Source organism: Ceraceosorus guamensis (assembly GCF_003144195.1).
Source record: "Ceraceosorus guamensis strain MCA 4658 unplaced genomic scaffold IE81scaffold_3, whole genome shotgun sequence".
NCBI lineage: Eukaryota > Fungi > Basidiomycota > Exobasidiomycetes > Ceraceosorales > Ceraceosoraceae > Ceraceosorus > Ceraceosorus guamensis.
This window is the reverse complement of record NW_020289998.1, coordinates 244073-262276: the sequence shown is the minus strand read 5'-3', so window position 1 is coordinate 262276 and position 18204 is coordinate 244073. Positions and strand designations below refer to the sequence as shown.

Below are 18204 nucleotides of genomic sequence, written 5' to 3'. Positions count from 1 at the left end.
GAATCAAACGTGAATCTGCTTTCATCCGCGGAGCCTCCATCTTCGGTTCGTCCATCCCGACTCTGGGCCCTTTCTCACCGGTATATACACAGACACGCCAGCGACGTCGCTGATATTGAGAACACGTCTGGCTCCTAAGGACTCTCTGATCGCCAGCGCCTGTAGCCTCGAAGAGCGCTTTCGATTGCAGCGCCTGGACAGTAAGGGAAGACGAAAGCTTGCTGCGTCTGTGATGGTCCTGGTGCATCGGTTTGAACCAACGAACTTCCCAGCCGCCTCTCGAGCTCACTTATAATTTCAAGCACTGCGCCATTTCGAAGAGCGCAGAACGCACCAGCCCGCCCTTCGCTGCGCATATAGCGACGTCCATACCCAGCGGCTGGAGAGGAACGCTTGCAGGCAAGCAAATTGCGCCAGCGATGCGCTCATCACACTATCTGCTCAGCCTACCGCACGCTTCTCGCATGGAGAGCGAAAAGCATCTCAGCGTGCAGCTCACCACGTTGACATCGAGCAGCACGCATTCGGAGGGCCAGGCTGATGCTGCTCCATCTAGCATGAGTGACCGTAAAAGGCGAATGACGCTGCTCATACACGTATCTGCTGCAAGCTGGAACGCCATCGAAGCTCTCAACTCTTCATTGACGCCGCTAGTAGCACCCCCTCAGGCCACAGCTCCACACTCTGAGCGTCAGAGCTCAGCACCGGAGGAACAGAGTCAGGAAGATCGACTGCAGGCCGCCTTTGACGCTTCGATGGAGGGAGATCTGGACGCCGCGCTCAGGACAGCTGCCCGGGGACCAAGTGGCCAAAATCCAATGTTGGAGGAAGTCGGTGGCGCCGGCGCAGATACTGCTCGCGCTCTGAGCAATATCGGGAATGTCTCTCTGGGCCAAGGGAGCATGCAATCGACCGGCGGATCTCTCGCTGCTGATTGGGCTCTCGCAATGAGTCGCGGAAAGGTGCGTTTTTAAGATTGTAGAGATTTCCTGCGGAGCTGCGGAGGCGAAGAGTGCTAGCAGAGGCGACCCTACATTTGCCAAACACCAATGTTCCCTCATCCTCGCGCTCTCTTGCGCCAGATCCTGACCTCTTGTCGAATGATCCTCTCGCAGGGTTGCGAAGCCGTGGGTACCAGTCTATATAGCTCTGAGATGGATCTAGCTCTACCCATTGCGAAGCGGTTGGGTACGTGTCCCTCTCGACGAAAGCCACGTGGCAATAGAAGCGAGCCTTGTCCAGAGTGTTAGCAACAGACTCACCTCTTTCATCATCACCCTTCACCCTTGCGCGCCCTAAGCATCCGTGCTGGACTTGCCTCAGGTCCTTCTCTCCGTCAGCCCCTGCGCTGTGCAAGCTGGTGGACTTGACTCTTCAGCTGCGACAAGCGCTCATGAAGCGGGAACGGCTCACATCGCTTTCCAACGAGGCTTGCTTGGACTGGCCAGGCAAGAGCTGGCCGAGCTCGAGTCCTGAATAGCGAACAGTGCAGGATGAAGTCTACACGTCGTGGCCTTCACAGCAGGGGTTAGAAATGCCTGAGCCGTTCATGAGTCTCGGTTCAACAACCACAAAAGCGCACCTCAACTAAACTATGCCGCCTCTCGTTTAGGATTGTATCCTGAACAAACCTGGTTTGATTCTATATCACACACTCGCGCACGGCCCAGCAAGGAGCGACGGCGCGACGGACCCTGGCGACCCTCCAGACCATGATCAGCGAGCCGCTGCACTCTCTCCGCTCGTACCAAGGCGAGGCGAGAAATCACCTTGAAACCTCGCGACGTTCACACGTCTATCCGCACCGCCACGATATCCAGGGCATCCGCGCCACCGTCCACTGCTTGCCTTCTCCGCCGCATGTTGGGATCCTTATCTGAGCGCAGCTTGCTCCTCACCCAAGAGGCGGGACTCTTGACGATGCGGCAGCAAGACGCCTTTGAGCTTTCACACGTCGGTGCCTGAATTCCATCGATGACAACAAGTCGTGCATCGGCTTTCTCTTTTGGGGACAGGTGGAGCTGGCTTTGATCGGAACGTTGAAATCCCGACACGGGACGAGGAGCCGAGAGTTGCGCAAAGACATTTACCTTATGTCAGCATCATCTGGCGTGGCGTACGAGTGGCTGAACGCTGTCGCCGGGCCCCTTGTTGGAATGAGGGAAGGGAACGAAGGGAGCACAACCTGCCCTTTCCGACTCTAGCTGTGGTACTGACCACGAACCCCTTCGAGCTTTGAACGGCGACGTGCGGATTCCTACTTCTTCATCCCTGGCATCGGTAGATTCATTGGATTGTTTCGAAGTGGATTCCCAAAAGGGCCTCCCACAAACTAGACTCGCCAACGGCATCCCTGCTGGTGTCCGCGTTGCTGCTCCGAGTACTTTGAAGGCAAAATCCTCCGGACGGGTCGGACTTGAATAGCTGCGGGTGACCTTGATCGAATACGAGTTGGATCCGCTTGCCGCACAGGCCATCGTCGAGCCCACGAAGCTTCCGTTGATACAAAGCTTCCCATGACGAAGGTTTCGTGAAGGTCGTCGCAGAAAATCCTGAATTCGTCTGCCAGATGGTCATCACCATCCGCTCGAACATTTGTGAGCGAGCTTGATGACAAAGTGCTCCTAAAGCAGGTCCGGACCAGCGAAGCTGCAATAGCTTTCCTTATTCCCTTCACCGCAAACGATGTGAGTGAGATTGCTTTGGACTACACAGCATTGCGAGATACTCAAGGCTACGAAGTCAGTGTCTCAAACGCGTGAACATTGCAACGTGCTCAACTGAGTTTGGATTGGGACAGATCGCCCGATCTCGGCTTTTCGCCCTTGCAGGCGTGCCAAGGTAAAGTTGCTCACCCGCTGCGTGTCACGTCACCATTGTGATTTGACAGTGTGATTCTCAAGCCACCATTCCCGTACGACAGGGGGCTCCCGCGTCAAGCCATGGCTTTGCGGGACATGCTGCTCACTCAAAATGGTCAGCGATGGCTGTCATCGTCATATACGTTTCCGTGCTTGCACTCGGGGCTGGCACAGTCTCACGATGAACATGTCACTTCTAATGGGTCAAGCCAGCTGACTATCTGAGCTCGGGCGACAAAATCAACAATCACGAATCGGCTTCGCACTTGCTGTTTAGGCATGCGACCTCGCAATCCACACCGAGCACCCGTGACCAGCTCGCCTAGACGCCCGCAGCTGCTCTTCATTGTTCGAAGAATTGAGATGGAACCTCGAGCAATACTTGACGCGGGTCTTTCATGTCCCCGTGAATTCTCCGCGTGCGAATAATAGTTGCGATGACACGGACACGCCACTCAATCTCGAATCAAGAATGCAGTCACCCGTGGTGTGGCGTGGGAAGGGAGGAATAGGAACAAGATCGTGAGCCAGTGATGAGCTAGTGGCGCCAGGGTCATGCCTCTCCAGGGACACGATTAGCTCTGTCCCATGTTGTTAAGTGGCCAGCCTGTTTGGCATGCTTTTGAACTGCTCACTTGCCCCTAGAGACCGCAAAGGAGCATGAAGAGTGGCCTGACGTGAATGTTCTGTCGGCTCTTCGACGTCATTGCCGTGAGGGAACGTTATGCTGTGCTCAATGTAAGGATGATCTTGAGTGATGAGATTGAGTCGTGAGTAGTAGTAGTAGCGCGCGGTAGGCGTGCACCCGATGATACCTCACAGCGCTCGTCGCGTTGGCACAGTGCAATGCCCGGTAGCTTGTAGGAAGCCCGATGAAAGCCGAAGGCCGCCTGTGCTGTCGGTCGACAAACTTCCTGCAGCAAGCGTGCGACAAGCGAACTCGGAAGGGGTTAAGAGTCGGACGTGGCGCGCTCCTGCTGCATAAAGTTCAAGGGCCCTCAGTGGACCCTGGTAAATGAAGGCTCACTCAGCGTCGATGACGCAGATTCACCTCTCAGCGCTTGTCGTGAGGTCCTGCCTCTCTTGACAGCAAGCGATGACCACGCTGGAAGCCCCGGCGACTAGCCGGGAGCGCAAGGCACCACCGGGCTCCATCTCGCCTTATAGCGCCATCCTAAGCTTCGCGATCATGACGTCCCTTCCTGCAGCCACCTAAGCGAGGCCGACCGTTATTGTACATGCGCCACGCAAGGGTGCTTGCTCCGCTGAGGCTCCTGGACGTGTGAGGCCCGAAGGCGACCTGCTACAAATCACAATGCATTCAGTGTCCCTTCAAGGTCGCGCAGACCTTGGCCGCTTCCGGCGGGCTGTAATGGCACGGTGGGCGTGGTCACGAGCGCTCACAACACAAGTTTTACGTGAGCAGCTAGCCTTGCCACGCGAAGAAGCACCTGCAAGGTGTAGGGACCGCAGTCCTGAGTGAGCCGCAGGCCTGAGCGGGCTCTGCCTGCAAAGAGAATAGATCGCCTCACGTCTCGGCAAACGAACGGTGCGGTCTCCTGGATAGGATTGGATCTTTTCGCTACCTGTGCATTCAAAAATTGATGTAACGTCGAGCTGGTCGTCGGTTTTGATCGCTTCTTGCTATTCTGTAGCCAACGGCGACGTGACTATAGCGTGTAGCAAGCACAACCCATGCTGTCGATGCCATGTGTGCAGCCGAGAGCTGAATTTCGGAGACTTGTTGTTGTGCCCCCACTCGACCTGTCTGAGCGCACTCATTTGAGCCAAGAAGCTGACGCAGGGGGTGCCGTCCGGGCTTGGCGTCAACCACTGATGGCTCTTGACACATCGTCCCGGGCTTTGGTCTCCGAGGCGCTCAGCATCCGACAGTACCAATGGACGGTCGTTCACGTGTCCAATACGAATCATGAGACGTGTATGCCGTCACTTTGACTCGCGACCTGCCCCGATGTAAGCAGAGATCCTTGTGTCAAGAAATCTTGAATGTAGTTGCGCGGACGGTCCGCCGCCTCTTCTAGCGGAGTTTCAATTCAACCTGGGTCCGCTGAATGGATCTTCCTCGTTTTCTTACTCTCGTTATTGCGCAGCATCTGAGACGCCTCCAGCAATTCGGGCAAATATGGAAGCTTCATTCATGCTGGAGCCAAGTTGGCGCTGGAAGAGCACCTAGATACCGAGATCTGTCGCCAAGACACCGCGGTTTTCGAGGCCCTTTGACTGAGGCCGAAAACCACCCCTATTTTGCAGCGAGGGTACAAGGTCACGTGATCGTACATTAATGACTTACCTCGCCAGGAAGATCGCTGGGCAAGAGACAGGTCTTAGTGTCAGGCTATATTCTTGATTCAAGTGATCAAAGATGTAATCTTGGCCTCTGGGGTTCGCTCTGCGCCGTGGTAGTGTGTCATGGGCGAAAACTTAGTTCCCGCCAGGAGAACCATCTTGCGCCGCAAGTCTGGCTCGCCGCACATCCCAGGACGTCTCCAAAGCAAGGTTCCGTTCATGTTCCGATGTCGACAGTTGTCCGGGCGCTGTACTGGCAGCTGGAATACTCTTGACTGGTGCAATCTTCGTTCGGCTGGAGACGGTGTCGTCGAGCTTGATGATTTTTGCGCGTCTTACGTTTGCAGCTTCTGAGTCCGCGTGACGGCCGGCGTCTTCGCCTCGGTGTGCAACAAAGGTCGGGAGCAGGTTCTCATTTCGTCTTCCGCCCATCGGATCTCCAATCAGAAAGGAGTAGTGAAGATCTAGACCAAGGCAACTCGTGACTGCACTTTCTGACTTGACAATGTTCGCATCGTTACCTTGCGTGGCCGAGAACCCGAATCGGATCGGAGCTGCAAAAGTGGTGACTCAATTTAGTCAACAGTCAAGAGTCAAGTGGCCCGCGAGTGAGTTTTGAGTCCTGAGTCATCACAAAATGTGCCTGAACCCACGTGAGCTTCGTCACAAACACGCTTCTCGGGCGGTCGATCGATTGGAATAAATCAGCGGAGGCTGTTCGCTGTGACTGTACAGTACAGTGCGATCTTCGTGGCTTCAGCATCGGCAATTTTGATTTCAAATCCAAGAAGCTGGGCCCGCGCAACTCCTTGCAGAAAGAGCGGTTCCCTTGCAGCGTTCTAAGACAAAGGCTTGCATGCAGTTGCGCGGCCATGTACAGTATGCAAGTGAGATCTCTACAGCATCTACGCAGGCGCAGGCACTGGACCTACAGCACACAGGACATGCACTCCCTCGGGGCCGCACACCCGCGTGGGTTTCGCCGCGAACGACGCGTCACACACCATGCAGCGTCAGACGTCAATTAAGAGAGATGGGAGCTTGGCAGTCGAAGTGGGGAGCAGCAACAATCTTGAATCCAAAACTCACGGGCTCAAGTTGATCAGGGCAGAGCGGGCCTGCTCGTGCCCTTCAAACGTGGAATTAGCAGTCGAATTGAAAAGCTTGACCTTGCTTGAAGCAATTCGGCGATCTCGACGCTCGAGAGGGTGAGGAGCATGACGATGACAGACAGCAGAGACTTCTTTGTGCCAAGCTCTGTGTATGCCCATTCACTCAGATCGAGCGTGCGTGAAAGCTCAGGTACTGATACCATTCACACTTTGCACGGTCGCTTGGTCAAGCGCGGTATGCCTTGGACAGGCAGAGTGCGGTCGCCAAAGCTTTCAATGCTTTTGTGCATCTCCAAACCCCGGCTCGAGCTGCGTTCATCGCATGGCACCTGAGGTTCTATGGTACTTGTGCTGCCACTACCGTACATGAACATTCACATTGACTACCGATGTCGATGGTGTGAGCTGCTCTGCGCGGAAGCCGATGAACGTCTGAAGGGTGTATTCGATCGCGCTCTCCAGATGCTGGCGGCGTCTTGCTTGATGATCGTTGGACCGCTTTCGATCTGGATCGACGCCGCCCGCAAGATCATGCTGGTGTCACCTGTGCTTGCATCTTGCAACGGCATCCTGCACTGGTGCATGCAGGCTCTCGCTGCGACATTGATGCTCAGCTTGGCGTGCCGCTGATCTAACAGCACAGTCGCAGTCACAGTTGCAGTCACAGTCGCAGTCACAGTCACGCGCAGTCTGACATCGGCGCGATTCGACACAGGCGCTGATCGTCGAGGTGCAGGGCAAAGCTTTCGCGACGAAGAACGACGATCGCGAGGTGTTTTCGTCGCAAAGGGCGGCAGCGAAGCTCTCGCAGTGAAGAGCCCCGTCATGTCATACCATCCCTAGTCGCTAGTGGCCGTTGTGTCTGGCGGGGGGCCCGCCTACCCTACCCTCGTGAATTACTACTGTATACTGGTGACTTCCTGATTGCGACCGACTTGTACGCCGTAAGCGCAATCTGGCGTCGTTCAATCTGCGACGCTTGTGCGAGTCATGAGCGTACGCGCCCATAAGTCGTAGGCTGATGCTAGCGCTGCTGAGGAGGCCACTCTGACTCGCGTAGCTCGATTGACGACTTTAATGAGGGTGGGAATGCACCGCTCGCCACTGTGGCAAGTCGGCCAGCAAGGCTCGTCTATATTTGCGGCCCATGTCTGGGCCAAAGGGGGGCAAAACCATGGCAGGCACCCATTCACCCTCGTGATTACAGTACTGTATGCAGTCAAGTACAGTAGGTAAGCTTGGCTGCGTGCGGTGCGCGCTGGACTTGCCGCTTGCGATGCGCTGCGCTTGATGCTCTTGCCACTCTGACGATGCACTTACTATTTACGGCGTGGGTACGAGCAACGCGCGCGCGGCTCAAGTTCTCTGCGCTCCGCTCCGGGACTTGCTCTCGCCGCATGCGCTCATTTCGCGAGCGGACGGCGGCTCGCACAGCAGTCTTGAGTCACGAGTAGTACTAAACTCACGACTAGTCCTTCGCGATTGCTATACGTTTGCACACTGGCACATATAGTAGTACCTCCGCAGCTGCTGCTTACAGCGCTGCCTCCCTGTGCGCGCGCTCTGCACTTGCATGCCGGGTAGAGCTCCGCAATCGTGTGCCTTGGCCAGAAACCGGAGCTACCACGTACTGTGGCACGACGGCAACACGAACATGAACAGCGAGCTTGGTCTTACAGGCGCGCGGGCTCATGCACCCTGCATCGGAGTCAAGTCAGCAAGCCATGCAGCCACTTTGCACAGGCCGCATGCGCGCGCAGAAGGGGAGGGGGTGGGACATGTCCTCGGCGTTGCCCCTCATATGGGAGAAAAACTTCGTCTCCGACTCGCGCGCGCCGGGAAAGTAGTCGCGATCAGGGGAGCTATGTACTGTGACTGTATGGCTAGCTGCGATGCAGCCGCTCCGTCCAAGGGCATCGAGGGGCCGGATGCATGCATGCACGGATGCAAGACCTGCGGCCGGGTTTCACAGCATCAAAATCGCATGCATACGGGCCAAGAGACTCCCTGCTGCTGCTGCTGCTGCTGCTGCTGCAACGCAAAGAAAAGCGAATGCAAAGCAAAGCGCGGTCTCTGCCTCCACGCCCCAAAGTGCCCTGTAGCCCTGTGCTGCATCTGCACAATGGACCCTCCCGCACCGCACAGGACGATCGACCGATCTTGAGCCAAATCACCTTTGGGGATCGAGGATTCGCTTGACCAGCGAAGCTCGCATCAGCGGCCGCGCCGAGTACTTACATCACCCAGCCCGGACCTGATGAGTGCGCATCCGTCGCCTCCTCCTCCGAGCGCAAATCGTGATTGTTTCCGATCCTGACTACTGCGATCGTCCCTGCCACCAAAGCCACTCACCACTGCTCCCGCTACGCCAGAGCCTGCTTACCACACACCACTGTACTCACCGCACAGTGTTGGAGATCTCGCGACTACGACCCGGATCTATTCGCGCTAAACTGCTCAGCGCCCTTGTACCTTGCTGTGACTGTACCTATAAGGGATTCGTCTCTCGTTCAACAATTTTTCTGCTTCCGCTCCTGCTCCATCCATCTACCTCCGTGGCAACGTTGATTCCGACACCATCACCGCTTCGTCTCACCTTTCCACTCGAAGCTTCCGTCCCTTCTCTTTCGCAATCAATCGACACCGTTGACCATCGCGTACTGCACGTCGCACATAGCAGTGCGGGAACCGTGTTTCACATCGCCAGCGAGTGCGTCGCCGTCGAGAAAGTACAAATAGGGTTTGCCCACTGGCCAGTCAAATTTCGCACCCTTCTTCAAGCCCAACACAGCCCAACAGCCAGACCGCCGCCCAGCAGCCCATCACCACAGTTTCTCGTGCCCCACCCCGCACTAGCGCGACATACCCTAGCCATCATGTCGAACACCCAGCAACAGCATAAGAATATGCTGGGCCACTGCATTGCAGATGGCCGACTGGAGCTAGTATCGGTCCTGGGCCTCGGAGCTTACGGTGTCGTCTACCTCGCCCGCGACTTGACACACCCGCTCCACCAACAGCCGTTCGCTTCGACTTCCTGCAATGAGCTGCCGATGCGGCTAGCGTCTTCTCACGGCGCAGCTGCAAGCGGATTCTATGCAGTCAAGGTGCTCAACAAAGTCGGCCTTGATCAACGTCAGCGACGGTTCCAACGCAGAGAGATCACTCTGCACACGCTCGCTTCGAATCACCCGAGCGTCGTAGGTCTTCACCGTGTCATTGACGCGGATGACGACCCGTGCGTATATGTCATCATGGACTTTTGTCCTGACGGTGACCTCTTCAGCATGATCACAGAGCAGCAGCGATATGCCGTCGCGCAGCCGCAGCCCACGCGGAGAAGGGCTTCTGACGGCGTGTCCCGCGTCGCCGATGAAGGCGAAGCATACTGGCGCGACCGTAGTGACATGGACCACCTCGTCAAGGATGTCTTCTTCCAAATCTTGGATGCAGTTCAGTTCTGCCACGGTCTCGGGATCTATCACCGTGACTTGAAACCAGAGAACATTCTCTGTTTGCAAGGCGGTGCAAGAGTCGTCCTCGCAGACTTTGGTCTGGCTACCGGGGACAAGTTCAGCGGTGATTTTGGATGCGGCTCGACATTCTACATGGGTCCTGAATGCCAAGGTGGCATCACAAAGCGTCTTACTGAGTACGACACCGCAGCCAATGACGTCTGGTCTCTGGGAGTGATTCTTGTCAACCTCATCTGTGGTCGCAACCCATGGAAGCAGGCTTGCCCCGGCGACGAAACCTTCCGCGAATATCTTCGCAACCCAGACTTTTTGCAAGACATTCTACCAATTTCAGACGAGACGAACAAGCTTTTGAAACGCATCTTCACCATCCGCGAAGAGTGGCGCTGCACGTTGCCAGAGCTCCGCAAGATGGTCGCCAACATTTCGCGCTTCACAGCCACCAACGCAGAAATGGCCTCGCGTCAAGAGGCTGCGCGCGTCGCTTCCGCCAGAGCTCGCGCCTTGGCCCAGGCCGAGCAGAATGCTAAGATCGCCGAAGCACAGCGGCGCCAAGAAGAGGAAGCTGCTGCACTCTGCAAGTTGGCGCAGACGAATGCCGAGTCGACGGATGAGTGCCACTTTGAGCAGCACTCCGACGGTGCCTTCACCTCGTTCGACACACCCGAGTATTGGACAGACAGCGACGCGGCGACCACCTACGATACTGCAGACGCTCTTTCCAGACAGCCTTCTAGCGATGTCAACGTCGACTGGGCTCAACATCCGATCGCTGCGCAGCCCAGACTTGCTCGCCAGGCTCTCGTCTCTGACTCTTCGGCCGGGCAGTTGGCCTCAGCCGCCCACATTCGTCCTGCAGCCTTACTCTCGCGTCCTGCCGAGGCTCACGTCGTTCGATCTCCTCAATCACCGACGGATTCTGAACGCGGCTCGGTCAGCTTCGACAGTTCGCCCGGCACCTCTAGCCACAGTTCCGGCAGCCGAAGAAGTTCTGCGTCTTACACTGGTCTTCCGCCAACTCCTCGTTTCAACACTTCTGATCCTCCGCTGCGCGAGAATACTGAGCTCCAGGCAGTGCACAGCTGCAGTGTCTCGAACAAAGTACGGCCTTCCCTCTTTCCGCTTCAAAGTCCTGCTGCCAAGTGGGCAGCCTATGGCAGAGGGCAAGGCGCCGCTCCGTCGACAATCGCCGAACACGATGCAGAGCCTCATTGTGCTGCAGTGATGTACGAGCCCGCAGTGGGCAAGTGCAGCCCATCCGAAGCTAGCGACAATCCAAATACCTCCCACTTGCCTCCCTTCAAATTCTCCACTATGCCAGGCCGGCGTCACAGTCCACAAGCGGTCAAGCACGCACGCGTTTCTAATCAGAATGGTGCTGTCAAGCGCGCCAAGGGTCAAGTCGGCAATCTAGCCCTTGCATTTCAGCGTTCACACATCTTTGGCAACAGTAGGGACGCAGAGTAACCTCACCCTTTCCCCATCCACACTGAGCGAGTGTCTTCGTTACGCTCCAGGTCTCAGCATTTCCGCACTCTTGTAGCACCATTTCTGGATCGCACGTCAGTCACGCAATTTCTCTGATCTATCGCTTACGGTTCCCCTCGGTAGAACCCTTGCACATTTTTCCTCTGTTGAGGCGCAGCATGTCTGTCTGTATCCTGTACTCCATGAATATATCTACGTAATTCCCTGCTCAGGCGCCTGATAGACATGTGTGCCGAAACAGGCGCACCAGACCAAGAGCGTTGGACTCCGACCAACGTGCACGAGGCCCAAGCGCCACCAGAATCACCTCTCACGCACTGTACACAGAGCACGAACCATGTCGATCCCCGCTTGGGGTGCTTGGGGTCGCACGCCAGCGGTCGAGCCCAGCAGCAAGTCGAAGGGCGCGTCGCCCTGCATTTGTTTGTCCTTCATGATCCAGCGCTTCCAGCCGTCGCGAGTTGGGCCCGGCTTCGGGGAAGGTTCGAGCAAGCACGGACGATAGTATAGTAAGACGATCCAGCTAGCACACGCACACAGCTTCGATCTCTCAGGGTCCTAGGGTCTAGACGAGTCAGGGGTCAATAAAGCGTTCGGGCCTGCGATTCTCGATTGTGAGAGCGATTCGACTCGTGTAGCTGCTGCTGACTCCTGTTCGTGAAACATGCTTGTCCCGCACTGGATGGTGCTCACAACGCGCGCATGCGTCACGACGCAGCGACTCGAAGCCACCTGCCGCACTCGACAGCAGCTAAGGAACCCTTTGATGAAATCACAATCGAGACTGTTGAATCGCGGGCGTCGACGTGCTGCTGTGATTGCGCCAAAGCAGAATGGTGGAAGCCGCCTATAAGCGCAGAAGCAGAAGAAGCTCTGGCAAAAAGGCGGTATATGCACCTTTTGCAGCGAGGGCACTTGCTCTTTTTGGGGCGGCGTCGCCATGCATGCATGCATGCAGCAAAGCCCCGGCGTGGGGTCAAGCGGTCGGTCGCCTTTGTTCTCATTCATGGGGCCTGTGCACGATGCATGATTTCCACAAACCGACGGAAGCTGGAATCTCGCCAGATCTGTTCAATGCGTTGAGAGGGCGCTGGAAGGTGCTGCTGCGTGAGTGCTGTCATTATATGATCATTCACGACGCGGTTGGCCGTTGCAGCCTGTGCAGATCGTATACGTGCGCGTCCACAATCGTGAATAGCTGCTGCTGCGGGCTGCCCTAGCTCGAATGAGCGCGGCGCCTTCGAGGTTGGACCGCCGCGCGCCCGCCTGCGCTCGCTGACTTGATACAGTACCGTATAGCGCTGCATAGTGGTGAGCTGTCACTCGTGACTGTGCCTGGCGCTCCGTGCGTGCTGTGCTTCTTATCGTGCTCTCATCGAAGACACGCAAGTCGAAAGTGGCGCTCGAAGGAACATCCATCCATAACCCCACTCGATTGAGGGCGCTTATTCGCGCGTCGCAAACAATCATTAAGTGATTGGCATCGAGCAGCTCAGCACAGGCTGAGTCCCAATCCTGGAGAGCTTCATATAACATTCCACAACTGCGCTGCTTACCCGCAACCCACGATTCCCATGGTGGAGGTTCGAGCAGAGGTGCTTAACGCTATACCGCAATGATAAGTCCGGTATGTGTCGCCGCGGGCACGAGCGTCAAACGTCGCGTAAGCAATGTTCGGCTGATCTTCTGGGAACGTGTCGAGCTCATGTCGATGAAGACCGACGTGGTGCCAGATTTGGGGGCTCTCCATCGAGCGATAACGGCTACACATAGTCTTGGCTAACCTTACCTTTGCGATCTGCCAGGCAGGATCCGACCCTCGATGCGATCTGGTGTGCAAGCTGAGTGTCGCCTGTAGCAATCCGGACGAGAAAGGTAATTTGCGATCCCCGATGCGCAAGTCATGATGTGAATCTCGATTCGTGAATGGTCCAGATGAAGTTTACGATTGGACCTTTTCTTGGGCTCCCACGCTAGCGCAAAGACTCCTTGCATCTTTGGATGTTCGAAACTACCTGCGGAGGAGCGGGCCGGCAGACGCGCCAATTTACGCGTCGCGATCGAGCGCGGCGTGGCATCTGGCATGCAGTACATCATCGGGCACGGGCACCTGCAGTCACGAGGGGTAGGAGAGCAGAGCAGATCGCATGTCGTCGTCGACGAAGCATTTCACAGACCCAAGACCCTCGAAGCCCCTTGCAGCCCCGCGATCAATTCGGAATGCACCGACGACGGGATCTCCTCTCCATGCACAGAGACGTCGAGGTGTCAATTCTTTGACGTGAGCGTGCTCCATCGTCAGCCAGACGCAACATCTACTCATGCAGTACTGTATCAGACCCTGCCTAGTGCTCGCATGAAGCTGAGCGGAACCCGATGCTTTCGAGAAGTTGAGTGGGTCTCGACCCCTTGCAGCGAGAATTAGGCATCGATCAGACTTCATGATCGGAGGAACCAGTCTCGCCACCGAGCTGCTCGCAGCATCGCCAGGGCTCTAGCGACACCCTGCATCTCGGCGAGCTTCGAGCCACGCTCGAGAGCTGAGGTGCCATGAGTATGGGATCGAAGAATTTGTCGATCTTTGGGCTTTGCTGCTTTCAAAATCGAGCCCCTTGCAGAGCTTCGTGGCATTCAACGGCCGTCCAGGGCCACCGGGCTTCAAAGCCCAACTTTTCCTTGCTAGATTGGGCCAAGAATCCTTGCGTATGCCGACAGACGCGCAGAGTCGGCGTTCATTCCTTGGCAGCCAGCGTCGTCAAAGCCATCAGCGACCAGACCGCCCACAGGACGTACCAGACGCCGCGAGCGTTGATCGCGAAGATTCTGACTCTCAACTCGGAGGGGCGATGGATGACACAGACATGGCTGTGCAAGATTTCTTCGTCTCCAATACCTCTCAAGAACGCAGCCTTTTGAGTGGAGCGCGAGCTGCTGACTGCGCTGACTTAAGTCTCTGGCTCAATTCGACGTCTCCATTGGAGGGTCAGACTTTTCGCCGCCGCATGGAGGTGGGAAAGATTGAGCTCGCTGGAAACATTGTGCCATGACTCCCATCGCTTACCTTCCTTCTGAGGGGATTCACCACGCTCACCCTTGGTCTCCCTCTGGCACGCTCACCCGGTACTCGTTTCGCTTGCACTGCATCGCGAACGCATGTATTGGCATGTGTCATAGCCGTGAAGTCATGTTTGTCGATGGGGCTCCGAGTGTGAACCACGCAGACGTCTAAGCCTCAGTCTCGGTGGCCTCTGCTTCATGCACAAGAGTCTTCGCCTTTGAGCCACGGACCTTGCGGGGCTTGGCGGTCTGACGACCAGTAGATGGGCGCTGCGATTTGAGAATCACAGAAGAGCGAGCGACGGCATCTGACAGAAATATTGCAAGGAAGCCAATGTTAGTAGCTGCCCCCCTTCGAGATAGCCAGACAAAAGGTCGAGAGCGTTGAGAACGCGCATTGCTCGATGGCGCGCGGTCGCATCCGCACCCAGACTCTTTCCCGCAGCGAAACCACGACGCGCGATTCAGGACCAGACGTGATGTTGACAGCAGCCACCGAAATTGGCCCCTTGACATCCTGGCGATACCGTTCGTCCAGCAGCACAGAGCTTCACACACTGGAGTGGCCGAATGATTCGAGCTCTAGTACCTCGCAGAACATCTGCGACGATGCGACGTAGGGAGAGCGCTCGGAGCGAATTGTATCGCGACGAGCCTGACGTCCTCTTCCCTTCGGCTAAGAGAGCAAATCTCCAAGGGTCGTGCTACTGCGCCCTCATCAGCTTGCCTATCTCCAGTTCTGCGTCCCAACGCCCGTATGAGTCTGCCTTGGCCCTGTCGCTGCGACGCGACACAAAAGATCCCAAATGCTACTCTCCACGCTCCCTCATGCTCCTCGAGTGACTCACCCTTCAGCAGATCGGCACGGTATCCGCGCTTTCCGACGATGCTCGCGACCGCACCAGCTGTGCGCCTGCTTCCACCCTTCTTGATGACGTGTTGGTTGCGAGTGTTGGCAATCTTGTTGACCGCAGGCTTTCCCTTGCGGGTGCTGACCACCACTCCGCGACCAGCAGGCTGGTCAGCAGATACACCTGCAGGCGCGATGGAGACGGATTTTTGGTTGACCAAAACGGAGTACTTGTAAGAGTGGATCGCCTTCAGGTTTCCGGGCTACAAAATCGAGGTGGAACGATTCAATAGCGTCAGATCCTGGGCGCGAAACGTCGCGCACCCGCTGCCTGTTCAGGCCTTGCTCACCTCGCGAGAGAAGATGCGGCCGAGACCCTTTTGCTTGACGAGGTAGCCTGAATTCTTGCGAACAAGGAGCCACTGGAGATCTTGAGAAGGAGCGACCATCTTGAAATGTGTGAGCTTTGTGGGGGCAAAGCGTGTGTTCTTTTGATGCGTTGTGAAGTGACCGGAGTGCGTCTCTGTGAGATGGTGGTCGCGAAGGGCAGTCCGCGCTCGACGTCGTCTTCCCACGACGCGCAAAGCTGCGGCTCATGCTTGATGCAGCATACCGGTCAGAAATGTTCGCGAACATTTGCCAACGGCTTTAGGTGGAGCGCGCGTGTCCGGAAGATCGACCGCGCACGGATGGCGCATCTCACGAACTGCGATAATTGAGGATGGCGTTTCGTGATCTCCGCGCTTCAGCCGTACGTACCTTCACCAATCGAGGTCTTGCTTTCCTATCCCGCATCCTACCCAGCGTCACGCTCGGCCAGAACAACGCGAGCCGTTTAGCATCACCTTCTTGGCAACATCGTCGATCCATGTAGCATTACCTTCTTGGCAGCATCGTCGATCGCCCCGCCTTGCATCAACGCACACCCTCCCAGCTCTGCCCAGAAGACCACGTCTAGGATCTCTGGCGGGACAACACAGCCTTGGCGCCCTCCCTTTCTCTTTCAGGACTCTTCTACTCGTTCCAGGTCATGGCAACGTCTTCGCGAGCTTCTGGCTCCTCAGCCAAGCCTCTTCAAGCTCAAATGACAGCTAGCGGCATTCCGCAAGCTCCCTTCATCGTGAGCCTGCAGCACATCGACCCTCGAGCGTATGTATGCTAGCTCACGCCCACGTAATTATCTTGCACTGCAGGAAGATGTAGAGAAGCATCTCGGTGGGCCGGAAGAGGATGCTGGACCTCACCTCGAGAAGTTCTCGGAGGCCATGCAGTGAGTATGGCGTGCCTGGACTTGGCACTCCCTCCCCTGCTGAAAACGAACTATGCACCTGTGCTTGTTGCGGCACCACAGAAAGTACAAGGTGATGGAGGAGAAGACGTTCAGAAGGAGACAAGCGATGGAGGAAAAAATACCTGATATCAAAAAGACCCTCGCGATGGTCAAGCAGCTGCAAGCATACAAAGTGCGTCGAGCCAATGAAGCGCATGCCAAAGCTTGCTGTTAGCAGCCCTCTGTCTACGGGGCTGGCTGGCAGAAGTGTCACTCGCGGCTGACGCTTCGCAACATAACCACGTCGCGCTACAGGAACAGCGCAAGACGATGAGCACGCACTTCGAGCTGGCAGACACCTTGTTTGCGCACGCTTCCATCGAGCCTGTAGAGGAGGTGAATCTGTGGCTAGGCGTGAGTCATAGCATCAGAAGACCTCCCCCTCGATCACGCAGCGATGACTCAATCTTCTCGCGTGTCTCACTTCCCCCACAGGCCAACGTTATGCTCGCGTACCCGCTCGAAGAGGCTGTGGCCCTTCTCACTGCCAATCTGCTTGGCGCAGAAAAAAGTTTGGAAAACATTTTGGGCGATCTGGACTTTTTGCGCGATCAAATTACAACTATGGAGGTCAACACTGCGCGCGTACACAATTGGGATGTCAAGAGGCGAAGGGAATTGTGAGTTCTATCTCAACTCATATGCTAGCACTCTCCCTGGCTGAGATGTCAAGAACTCCTCTGCTCGCCAGGCGACTCAGATCAGAGCAGCAAGGCGCAGGGACGAAGAGCTAAGCCGCGTGTGAACGCAATGCGGATGCTCAACATTACTCAGCGTGGGACCACGACGGTGCTTGTGTGCTAGTGTACATGTGCAAAGTTCGGGGCGGAAAGCTTGTGGCGCCAGATCGAGAAGCTCGATGCAGGTGCTGGTCGTGAGTGCTCCGCTCAGTCGACAATGGAGCTGGTTCCCGCTTGCGCCTGCAATCGCTTGCGTTCCTGCCTTCGAGCGTAAGCTTGCGCTTCGCGTTTCAAACTTGGGTTTTCCTGAAGGTTGCTTCTGCGAAGAGTGGCTCTGCATCCATTCACAGGGCACGTCACGTGGTCTCTGTGCTGTTGTAAGTAGGCGACGATGGCTTCGCGCTCGTAGCTATGCGAGCACACAGTACTGCAGGGCGAGGGGGCGGAAATGAGCAAAATACGCAGCAATCAAGGGCAGCCGGCGACCTCGTTAATCACCTAGAAAGCGGATCTTTCATGGTACTAATGCTCAGTGGGCAGCGGTAGTCCGTTCTGGAGCCTCCCATCAGCACCTCATCGTCGTCGCCGTCCACATCGCCTTCTTCTGCAGGAAGCAGATCATTGAGGGGTGGCATTGGGTCATCGCTGAGCGTATTCCAGACCCTAGTCCTGAAATTCTTGTAGCTCAAGTGGTCTCCGTATCTTTGACGCGTCGTCTTCGCGTCGCGAGCGGCCAGACCATCTTCGACGGCCTTTGTATACTGCTCAGTGGCATTGTACTGGCCGACGACAGGCAGGATGTCATTATTTGCACCTTCTCTTGCATCTTGCAGCGTTGCTACATCGCACTTACAACAGGTTCTCCATCATTGAGCTTCTGCCTCAAGGCCGCTAGAGCTTCCTTGCGAACTTGCACCTCTACCATGGAGTCAGCGATCTGCCTCATCAGAGCCTCTTGGGGCTCTGTGTGCTGGGCGAGATGATGGCAGATCGAGATCAGAGCCAGACCGAAAGGTCCAACCGAGCGTGACTGACTCACTTCG

General features: G+C 56.4%; 6 protein-coding genes across 6 annotated transcripts; 3 read left to right on the top strand and 3 right to left on the bottom strand.

The window, feature by feature from the left end:
* Positions 1–279: 279 nt before the first annotated feature.
* Positions 280–1481, top strand: IE81DRAFT_127991 (hypothetical protein). Its single transcript, XM_025510246.1, has 2 exons — positions 280–962; positions 1116–1481. The coding sequence occupies exons 1-2, from the start codon at positions 420–422 to the stop codon at positions 1248–1250; spliced, it is 678 nt and encodes a 225-aa protein (XP_025373009.1). The 5' UTR covers positions 280–419; the 3' UTR covers positions 1251–1481.
* Positions 1482–9186: 7705 nt separating this feature from the next.
* IE81DRAFT_284921 (kinase-like protein) lies at positions 9187–10194 on the top strand (the record flags this gene model as incomplete). Its single annotated transcript, XM_025511610.1, has 3 exons — positions 9187–9302; positions 9369–9594; positions 9706–10194. Coding segments are annotated over 3 exons (831 nt in total), but the record flags the coding sequence as incomplete, so codon positions are not given.
* Positions 10195–14361: 4167 nt separating this feature from the next.
* IE81DRAFT_319685 (hypothetical protein) lies at positions 14362–15265 on the bottom strand. The gene has a single exon (XM_025512799.1). It carries the CDS (start codon positions 14815–14817, stop codon positions 14470–14472), a length of 348 nt encoding a protein of 115 aa, XP_025373007.1. The 5' UTR covers positions 14818–15265; the 3' UTR covers positions 14362–14469.
* On the bottom strand, positions 14884–15600 carry IE81DRAFT_284795 (hypothetical protein; the record flags this gene model as incomplete). The annotated part of the gene is made up of 2 exons (XM_025511606.1): positions 14884–15414; positions 15502–15600. The coding sequence occupies 2 exons, from the start codon at positions 15598–15600 to the stop codon at positions 14884–14886; spliced, it is 630 nt and encodes a 209-aa protein (XP_025373006.1).
* Positions 15601–16235: 635 nt separating this feature from the next.
* Positions 16236–17105, top strand: IE81DRAFT_284848 (Prefoldin, subunit 3; the record flags this gene model as incomplete). The annotated part of the gene is made up of 5 exons (XM_025511608.1): positions 16236–16271; positions 16345–16421; positions 16503–16618; positions 16690–16835; positions 16917–17105. 5 exons carry the CDS (start codon positions 16236–16238, stop codon positions 17103–17105), a joined length of 564 nt encoding a protein of 187 aa, XP_025373005.1.
* A 128-nt stretch (positions 17106–17233) lies between these two features.
* Positions 17234–17740, bottom strand: IE81DRAFT_319682 (hypothetical protein). The gene is made up of 2 exons (XM_025512798.1): positions 17660–17740; positions 17234–17588 (listed from the first exon to the last, which is right to left on the bottom strand). Exons 1-2 carry the CDS (start codon positions 17677–17679, stop codon positions 17369–17371), a joined length of 240 nt encoding a protein of 79 aa, XP_025373004.1. The 5' UTR covers positions 17680–17740; the 3' UTR covers positions 17234–17368.
* Positions 17741–18204: the final 464 nt, after the last annotated feature.